This window comes from Condylura cristata, unplaced genomic scaffold, assembly GCF_000260355.1.
Source record: "Condylura cristata isolate star-nosed mole 26May11 unplaced genomic scaffold, ConCri1.0 scaffold00031, whole genome shotgun sequence".
In the NCBI taxonomy this organism is placed as follows: Eukaryota; Metazoa; Chordata; class Mammalia; order Eulipotyphla; family Talpidae; genus Condylura; species Condylura cristata.
This window is the reverse complement of record NW_004567132.1, coordinates 16,780,214-16,790,714: the sequence shown is the minus strand read 5'-3', so window position 1 is coordinate 16,790,714 and position 10,501 is coordinate 16,780,214. Positions and strand designations below refer to the sequence as shown.

Here is a 10,501-nt window from a genome sequence, read left to right as displayed (position 1 = left end):
TGCTGTGCTTTAACCCGCTGTGCCACCAGGGCCTTTTCCTGCATTTTAACTGCCTGCCAGAATCAGGACTTCTTTGGCAGGTGCCCAGTAGGTATGCCCTGAATGGTGTGGTTCTTCTAATCATTCACTCTTCCATCCCCAAAGTCCTGAGGGCTGCCCTGGCCTCAGCTCTTGAAGGTTACAGGTAGCAGGACAGACTCATCTTGGCCTTTGAGACCAGCTGTGGAAAGAGCTACCGCACAGGTTATTTTTGAAGGGTGCCCAAGAGTCTATAACCCAGGACCTGCCTGGCCCCTCGGGAAAGGCCTGAGGATGGGCAGAACGGAGGGGTGAAGAGGTGGAAACTTTGGCACCAGCGCTGAATAGCAGTCCTGATGTCCTCCCACCCACCATCCTCCAACTGGGGACCAGCGCCTGGTGTTACTTCCTTTGTAATGCCTCTTATCTGGGCATCTTTCCTGACTGGCGTCAGAAGGCACCATTTTCATGCAGGTTGGCACCAAGAGGCCTAGCTAACATAGTCCAAATTCCTTAACCTGACATTCAAGGACTGGTGTGCTTTTATTTTCAGTCTTCTTTGCAGAGTGTACTTAACCTAGTCAGGAGGCTAATGACCTAGTTTTCTGCTCTTTACCACTAAGGTTAATGGCCCCTTATTAGCCATTTGGGGTTGGAGAGAATATTGCCATTGGTAAGTAATCTAAAAATGTTCCTCTTTCAGGTTATTTAATAGAATTCTGCTTCCTCTCTCCAGAGCATACGGCAAAGGGTAGCTGGCTTACTGAGCAGTAGGTTACATGGTCATATACTAGTGGAGATAACATGTACTGTTTGTCAAGCCTAAGGAGTGGGTGGAATTTTGCCCCACTGGTCAGTGACATGCTGGCTTACCAAGGCACATCTGAGGCAGGCTGCCTGGCTCTCCAGACTCGGCATCTTAGTACCAGATGCAAGCTTAGGCATAGTATGTAGTGTACTACTTTCTTCACCTGTACAACTCTTACTGATAGTGTCTCTCAGCAGTATCATGGATGTTAAACATCTAGTAAATAAGGTGGGCCTTGTGTCTGTAGAGTCAAAATAACTTATTTATGACTGTCCTCCCCAGCACCCCTACCATCCCCCCAAAAAAGCTTATTCTGCATCTTGGAGAACTAAAATGGACACCTGACTCCACACTACCTCTCTGACTAGTCACTCATGGTAAGTGCCTAGAGTCAGGCTTGCAGGGCAAGAGCAGGTAGGGCCTGCACAGTTTCCCAGCTCGGCCTGGAGGCAGTGTCATCGTGCCCTGTATGACTCCTCTCTGTTCTGTGACAGCCTCCTCTTCTCCACTGTGTTCAGCGGATGTTTGCCTCACAGACTGAGGGGGAGCTCAGAGTGACCCAGGTTCTTAAAGAAAAATTTCCTCAAGCTACAGCTATCAAAGTCACTGACATTTCAGGTAAGGTTTTCTCTCATCTTTCCCACAGAATTTGGTAGAATTTCACCCTTTGGGTGGGGGCAGACGGCAAGGGCCTTGATGGAAGAAATGGCCATCAGTGGCTTCTCAATGTATGGCCCTGGGTAGATGGACTCAGCCTCTCCCACCCTATCACGGGGAGGTGGAGGTTGTGCAAACAGGGAAGGGGAACTGTGGGAATAAGGCCCAGCTGGGAGGACTCATGTTCACCAGCTGGGCCAAGCTTGGATGAGGTTGCTTTAGGTCAACTGGGACTCAGTTTGACAGTCTTTGACTATGAGCTGGGCCTTACTCCAATTTCCCCCCATTCTCCTGTTACCCTAGAGCTTCAGAGATGGAACAGACTGCAGGAAGACTTTATTTTTTTGAATAAAGAGGCCAGAGAGGCCACCCTCCTAGGGAGGAGGCAGTGTAATGGCTGTGAGGAGACAAGCCCAGAGAGGCCATAGAACCTACTCAGGTTCTCACAGAGGGAGGCAGCAGAACTGAAACCAGAACCAGGACAAATACTGTCCTGAACCCGGTCACCAGGTCCTGACTTGCTCTGATGGCCACTGGCACCCTGGAACTTCAGATTATCTGGGTGTGTTAGGAGCTGGCAGGGGAATCAGCTAAAGCAGCACAGGATGGGAGAGATAGGGCCTCTGTCCAAAGCTACTTAGGGGCAGTTTAGCCAGGGTGGCAATTGAGATAAGCGTTGACCTGCCTCTCCCCCCCACCCAGATGCAGTGTGCCACTCAGTATTGCAGGAGGCTTCTCTGAGAACGTCATATTTACAAGGGTTAGGAGAGAGGTTAGAAAATAATTTTTTTCTCTGGACTGTGGGATTAATCCATCTAAAGAGCTGTGGGATGGTGAGTTGGTGAGCACCTGCAAGGTCCCAGACAGTGCTGAGGCCTCACTATCACAAGTCCTGTAACTGCCCAGACCCAGGTAGGACAGAACTGGAACTTGACCGCTGGCCTGGGTCTGCCCTGCCCTGGATGGAATGCAGAAAGGGAACTGGGGCCTGGAACCTTGATTGAATACAGGTTTGGGCTCCTAAAGTACATGGGAGAAGCAAAGCAAAATCTATGGTACTTTGCACTTCTCATACAATGGCCTGGCGCCATTTCCTCTCTTGGCCACATTGTTCTATCCCTGTGTACTGTGCTTCCATCAGCCCTCAGCACCAGCTCTTCAGTCAAGCGGAGAAAGCCTGGGTGGGCTGGGAGGGCCTGCCACCAGTTTGCCTAGAGAGCTTCACCAGAAGCCGGCCTCCTTGCGCAGTGCAGGACGCAACACCGGAGCAGGAAGCATAGAGAGCACCACTCAGCCCAGGGACGGCCTGCACCTCGCTTCTCCTTAATGCTGTGTCCCCGCCTCTCTCACGCTGCTTGTCCCCTTCTTCTGGGTAGTGTTGCACACAGTTTTCAAGCCAATTTTTAGTGTGTTGTTACACTTTTTACCATTCTAGTTGCTGGTCCTTTAGAAGGTGAAGACAAAAATTCAGTCCCCTCACCCCACCCCTAGCATTTGTTGGTCTAGTAAAAGGAAACACTAGGAAAACCTAGTATATTTCCCAGGTTTTCCAAGCTTCATGTATTATCTTCCCCACAAGTCATAATCCTGGGCAGTGCAGCCATCTTGCAAAGGACAAGCACACTGGAGTAAGGCAGCCTGCCAGGAGGGCTATGTGGCCAGATTGTAATCGACGGGGCAACTTTCCTTTTGACTGTCAGCACTCAGACCTTTATAGGGTTGTGCCGTGTTTCAGGGACACTTGGGGGCTGTGGCTGCCATACGGAATATATGAACACTTTAACACTTTCAAATCTTGTTTATTTCAGGAGGCTGTGGGGCGATGTATGAAATCCAAATCGAGTCAGAAGAATTTAAGGAGAAGAGAACTGTCCAGCAGCACCAGATGGTAAATCAGGTCAGTAGAGGCACAGCGCTCCCCTGTCACTGGCCAGCTTCCGAAAAGCCTGCCGAGAGGGCTGGTACTTCACTGGCAGTCTCAGGAGTGTGATGCAAAACCACAGCCACATGAGCAAGACTCCACCGGAGAAGAATAGAACCTAGAGCTCTTTGTAATCAGATTGAAGGAACTAGGCTCTCGTTCAAAATGGAAACAAGCCATCCAATTGTTATTTTGATTTGCTTGTATAATGCTGTAATGTTTATTCTTATTGCTGCACACTGTGTAGTATTTATTAAGATATGTACTAAACGGTATGTTTTTATAGATGTGAAGATTTTTTTGGTCTCTCGTTAGGACTGTCCTAAAGTTGGGTACGTTGAGGCTGAGGATTTCTCCTGCTGCCCCAGCCCAGTGACAGAACATCAGGGTGTGGAACTTCAGATTTAGCCAGATGAGGGCTTATTTATTATCCATGCTTATTTTATTTGGAATTTCCACTAGCCTTGACCCATGCGTGAGTTTGTGTCTATAAGCTGCCCCCTTCTGCTTGGTGTTAGTCTAGGTCATGACCTAGTCTCACTTTTGTAACTAGTTTAACTTTTGTGACGCACAGCTCTGGTCTCTAGACTCTCTCTGTGACATCAAGTTCAGGTTTTCTGCTGTCTGAGGCCTTCTCCACTCATGCTTTCCACAGTCCCTGCTCACTGGTCTTTGTGCATCTTGGCCCTTATCCAAGTGGGAGCTCTGCCCAGGTGAGATCGCCTCCCAGCACTGCCCCCAGGACTCCCCAGTCTGCTCAAATGCTGCCTCCCCAACCTGCCTGGCAGGGAAGGAAAGCTGTCCACCCTCCGACTCCAGTGTTTTCTGCCTCATGTCCTGGATACTGATGTGACATCCGTCTGTCCCTTGGTCCTGTCGGCCCTTTGTGGACTCATCTTTGGTTCTTCATGTAGCCTGGCCCTTCATTTGAATGTGGTCTCATCTGGCAGTCTGTGGTAGACCAGGAACCCCCAGAAACACTTCTGGGCTCACCTGATCTGAGGAATTGGCACCAAGATGGAAGACAAGACAGAGAAGCCCTAACTGGTCCAGATTATTCCCAGCTGGAAGTACTTTAAGTATTGTCTCCAAAACTGAGCAGTGCCCAGTATAAGCAGTTAATTTGAATGCATTCCCTGGCCTAAAGCCATGGTTAAGTGGTTGTAGCTGTAGGTTCTGGAGTTGAATTGCCCACATTTCATATCTTGGCCCTGCCACTTTCTAGGTGTGTGACCTTGAGTGACTTACCAAACTTTCCTGTGCTTTGGTTTCTCATCTATAAGATGCGAAGAGTGGTAATACTTGCATCAAAGGATTTGTGATAAAGGGCATGGAGAGCACCGAGGACAGTGTTCCACACGTCATGGGCCCTCAGTCGGTGTCACTTGCCACACTGTCATCTGTGACACTGGGCAGACTGCCATATCCGGGGGAGCCAGCAACTCTCTGGGTGTGGGGCTATATCACCTGATTTGTCTTGGGCTCACAGTTTCCTCTGAACGTGGGCTTCCCGAGATTGTGGCAGCAGGAGAACCCCCTCCCTTGTCTGCTGTTTCCCCAGGACACCCCTTCCATACAGGCCCGCCCTGAGTCTGCGTCGCTCACTGCTGTGTCCGCGTCGCTCACTGCTGTGTCCCACACCTAGCAAAGGACCTGGTGTGGACAAGAGTGGTCAGCACTGGTTGGGTTTGCAGGCAGGAAAGAGAACTGGCCTGGTATGGCTCCCAGAGAAATGTAGTGTTCAGTGACTAAAAGGCTTTCTGTTTCAGAGTTTATCTCCTGGCATTTGGGTCCCTCCTTATCCTGTTTTAGCTTTTGCTGTTGCAGTTACCTGCAGTCAAATATTGTGACTAAGATATTTTGAGAAAGAGAAACGACATTCACATGATTTATCAGAGTAGATTGTTACAGTTGTTTTATTTTATTAGTTATTATTGAGTGTCTTTTACTGTGCCTAGTTAAAATATTTTTAAAAATATATTGATTACATCATCCTTCATTTTTGTACAAAGTGATTTCCCTGTGAAATTCCCACCAGCAGTTCACCACAGTCCCCTGTGCTCTTCCCACCCCTGTCCTGATCCTCCCTCCTTGTCCGCTACAGAATGTCTCTGATCTATAGTTGCTTGATGATTTTGATTTTTACTTTATTATAGTTACTTTTTTTTTTTCTGATTCCTAATTTGGTTTCTCTACATTCCTCCTATAAATGAGACCATTCAACATTTTTTTTCTTCCTTCTGGCTTTTTCACTGAGCACGATCCCTTCCAGCTCCATTCATGTTGCTGCGAAGGGCATGAGTTTATCTGTTTTGATTGCTGAGTAATGTTCCATTGTGTAAATATACCACATCTTCTTGATCCAGTCATCTATGTTGGGGCATTTGGGTTGCTTCCACAGCTTACCTATTGTAAATAGTGTTGCAATAAACAGAGGTGCAGGTGCCTTTTGGAATTAATATTTCTTAGGAGTGGAATTGCTGGATCAGATGGAAGCTCCACTTTTAGTTTGTTGTCCTAGTTTATAAGTTAAACTTTACCACAGGTCTGTGTATATAGGAAAAACAGTGTATGTAAGACTTTGTGCTCTCTATGGTCTGAGGCATTCCCAGGGGGGTCTTGGGATATATCCCCAGTGGATAAGAAGGGAGCACTGTACTTTTAACCAGGTTACCATTTTGCCCCCTGAACGTAGCTTTTCACAGAATAGGGGGTGCAGTGCAGTAGCCAGCCTGGGTTGGTGTTGCCAGTGAAGGAAGGGCATTCCCAGAGCTCAAACTTTGACTCGAGCAGAGGCCCTCGCTGGCCACAGCAAGCTGTCCTGGGCTGATAAGCTTGTGAGTATTTTCACATGATCACACCTGTGGACAGTGGCTTTAGAGTGATGTGGGAGGAGCAATGTGAAAAGGCGTTTAAAAGCAAATGTGTTGGGGGCCCTCCCCTCCCTGGTGGCGCAGTGGATTAAAGCACAGCACTGAGAAGCTAAAGCCACTTCCGCATGAGTTCGATTCCCTCCTGCCCCGGAGGAGATCCACATGGCGAGGTCAGACCTCTCTGACCCGCCCGCTGCTCCCCTCAGCAGTGTACTTTGTACTTTGTCGCTCTGCCTGTTCTGTTCCTCACTCTGTCTCTTGTGAATCCTCTCACCCTCCACATCTCTGGCCTGTACCCCAGTTCTGTATGAATAAATAAATCTTTTTTTTTTTTTTTTAAAAAAAAAAAGCAAATGTGTTGGCCTGCAGCGATCTGAGTCAGAACTTAAGAGTTGGTTGTCTGTCTGGAAGTGCTGGCAGCCAAGGCTGCAGTGCCCACATAGGAAGAGGCAGATCTGAAAGAGGAGCAGGGGCAGCAGAGGTGATCACACTCTGCTCCCGGGATCTGGTCTCAGCAACCTAGTTACTGAGTATATGGTTTCTTGGGGAACCAGGTGAAAGTGGTGGGGGGCTGTGCCTGTCCAGCTACACTGGATGCAGGCCAGGTGGGAGGACTGCTGAGCCTCGGCCTGGGTGAAGCCTTCCTTACTGGTCTTGCCTACTCCCATAGGATTGAGACTTTCAGGCCCAAAAGCCCCTGTAAAGGTCTCATCTGATGCTGAATCCACCCCCTCGGCCCCAGCTCCTCAGACAGTCCCTGCCTCACTCCCCAGGGATGGGTCACCCCAACTCTCACGAGTCACACTATTCCATTCTCAGGGGTAAATTCCTGGTTCCTCTGGGACGCTGCTGGTTGTGTCTGCTTGTAAGGGAAATGGAGTCGCTCGTCTCTCCCGCCTTCCCGCCGCTAGCCACTAAGGCTGCCGCCTGCGGCCTTGCTTTCCTCCCAGGCTTCATTGCCTGCATGTGATGATGCGTTATTGCAAAAGGCACTTAGAAGTGTGAGCACGGGGCACGTGCACCTATGATTACGGACACCCGGGCAGAGATCATGGCGAGCACTGCAGAGAAAAGACAAATGGGGCTAAAAGGGGAAGTTCGTGAGGCGCTCAGTTGCTGCCTCCCTGGCTGCTAGTCTGTTCAGTCCCCTAATTCAGCATTTAAGGCATATTAGAGCTACCGAAGGCTCCAAAATTCTCTTTTCATCTGCCCAAATCAGCAATGAATTTATCCCATCTGGGAGGGTCGGTCTCTATTACTCCACCTTAGAAATAGCCCAGTCACTTGCTTTGGGTTAGGCCAGGATGTGACATTTTCCTTTTCTCCCAGGATCCCCGCACCCCCATCCTGTTCCTGTGCTAAAAGAAGGGACACAGAGAGGAGAGAGATCATCCATTTCTCTCATGAGTTAGACAAGGCTGCTCCCATTTTGGCGCTCTGCTTCACAGTGGGATCTGAGCCCCAGTTTTCTTGTTGGCAAAGATCACATGAGATAGTCACCACCTGAGCCCAGCTTCCTGCCCAGCTTCACATGTGGAAGGTGTTTGGTAAATGGTGGTTTCCCTTCTCCCTTCTTTGGCCTCTTTCCTTTTCTGTCACCCATCACCCTCCTCTGAGGGTGTCTTTGCCCAGATCTCTCCTGCACAGAGCCTTTCGGTAGATATCTGGTCGCCATGGAATCTAGTCCCACCTGCCTAGCCTCGGTGTGACCTGCCTCAGTTGCCCCTAAATGTACCTGACTCTGGGTCAGGTTTTTTGTGTGGCTTGTGGTAGGAACTTTCCTTATCTTGCTTTTCTGGACCAGAAGCCCGTGCTCTGGCCCTCTGCCTGTTCCATGCCCACCTGTCCTGCCACCCCACTGCAGTAGCATGGGACTGGCCCATGGCCCGACAGCCCACTGCTCTCTGAGCTCAGTCTGTTTCTGGTGTGTGTTACTTATCTTTTTCATCATTTCCCTGTGCTTTTTTCATTTGTGTTTCCCACGCCCATCTGAATGCTATAGGCATGGCAGGTGCTGAGAAATGTTCATGTAAGCTATATCTTATAAACTGGGATTTTTAGCCAGGTCACTTCCCTACTATTTGGATCTACAGTTTCAACTGTAGGGGATTTCTAAGGTCTGCATAGCTGTGAGATACTGTATTGGAGACCCAGAGAGAACTGCAAGAAGGCACTGGGAAGGTCAAGTGCACGGGGCTTGAGGGGCAAGGTCCAGAAAAGCGCTCTGTCCGAGGCCTTCATGGGGAGGTGTAGCCACAGAGGCTTTAGGATAGCAAAGCAGAGAGCACTTGGCTCAAGGGACTGCGTCCTTCCCAGAGATGACATGAAGCTTCTCCAGGGGGCGTTTGTACTAGTCTGCAGATTTGAGGGACTCATCTGTGAATTTGGGGATGGGCTTATTGCCCCCAGACAACAGCAGTTCCACTATCAGGCGGAACAGGAAGCTGAGTGACACCAGGCAAGGCCTGGACATAGGTCCTTGCTGCTATTCACCATTTACTGACACTGGACAAGGGATGAGATGGTTTCTTTTTCCTCAGACAAGGGGGAGGACTAGATTGTTCCTAAAGATTCTCCTAACTCTGTTAACCCTGCAACATGTGTTAGGATTCTTACAATTTTGAGACCAAGTTAAAATCAACATAAGCAAACAGAAAATGAATTGTCCTGTGTAATGAAATACCTGACTTCTGGCATATTTAGCTTCAGGGTCCTAAAACAATTCATTCTGCTTATTCTCTCACGTATTTTCCCTTACTCTCTAGCTTTTGTTTTCTCTCTGTATGTTGGCTTCATTTTCTCCTACTAGAAATGGCTTTCTTTTTAGGTGGGGAATATGGCTCCCAGTGCCCCAACTAACATTACTGCAGTATAATAACCCATAAATAAGTCTCCACACTGAAAAGTTTCAGGGGAGATTCTTGAGTCATGTGCCAGGGTGGACCAGCTGCACAGAGCTACGGTAGCAGTAGCAGCCTCGTGGTAACCCCGCAGCAGAATACAAGTGAAAAGAACTAGTCCTCGCGAGACGAGAGATTGCTGGACATACAGGGGAGAAAATGTCTATCCCGGACAGCAGTTTTGGGCCTCTTATAAAAGGACTTTGTCTCTCTCTCTGTACTATTTATAAAATTGCGTGGCCCAAGCACCTTTGGGTCCTGTAGTTTCTCTCCTGGTACTGCAGATGCTGGTACAGATTTGACTGTGGTGACTTACTCACTTTTAGGTCCTGACATCATTCATAGACTTACACTAATCTCAGTGGCAGCTTTATTTCCTGATTCCCCAAAGATACAGTTGAGGAATTTGTGCTAATTAGTATGATTTCAAAGAACAGCCGTTCATTCCTTAAAATAGCAAAATACAAGAAGCAGATTAAAAATTTCTCATTAAGGGAGAGACTGAAAAGTGATGAATGATCCCTGTGGTGGAATGCTGTGCTGATGCAAACAAGAAGGAGATTGCTCTCTATGTCTGACACGGAAAGACCCCTGGTTGTCTGGGATGGGGGTGGGGATGGGACACACATGTGTAGGGCAGTGTGTTTGTGTTTCTAAAAGGTTGTGGGTGGAACACATATTTGTATTAGTTTGAATGTGCATTTTTAGTTCCTTGCAAAGATGTACAAAAACTAACAGCTCTCTTTGAGGATGGAGGTGGAAATTGTGGGGTGGAGGACAGACTGAGGGCTGAGAGGGAGACTTCACCACATTCCATTTTCTACCTTCAGATTTTTGAGCTTTGTTACATACTGATTCAAAAAAATAAAAATTGTTTTCCAGAAAAGGAAAAACTGCTTAAACAACATATTGTACAAAGTCTCCTAAGAGCTATATAAAAAATACTCTCATAGAGGTTTAAAATAACCAGTGTTAAACACAAAATAAACAGTGATTCTCTTTTACTTACTTAGGCACTAAAGGAAGAAATCAAAGGGATGCACGGATTACGGATCTTTACCTCTGTCCCCAAGCACTGACCACATCTGCTGTATAGATGCTGCTGCTTAAAACCTTGGATGAACTTGACTGACGCCATGCTTTCCAAGGAATTTGCCAAAAATGTATCTATTTTGTTCATAGATATTTCCGTATTATAATTATAGAGGAATATGTTATCTATTTAGATGTTAATTAAAGACAACAGACAACTGAAGTTTTTATCGTTGGTAATGTGTCAAGAAGTTCCTTTTTTTGTTGTTGTTAAAAATTTATTTATGGGGGG

The 10,501-nt window shown here is 47.8% G+C and overlaps 1 protein-coding gene across 1 annotated transcript; it reads left to right on the top strand.

Moving 5' to 3' along the window:
• The first annotated feature begins 1,289 nt into the window (after positions 1 to 1,289).
• On the top strand, positions 1,290 to 10,432 carry BOLA3 (bolA family member 3). Its single transcript, XM_012731470.1, has 3 exons — positions 1,290 to 1,444; positions 3,292 to 3,380; positions 10,191 to 10,432. The coding sequence occupies exons 1-3, from the start codon at positions 1,348 to 1,350 to the stop codon at positions 10,254 to 10,256; spliced, it is 252 nt and encodes an 83-aa protein (XP_012586924.1). The 5' UTR covers positions 1,290 to 1,347; the 3' UTR covers positions 10,257 to 10,432.
• Positions 10,433 to 10,501: the final 69 nt, after the last annotated feature.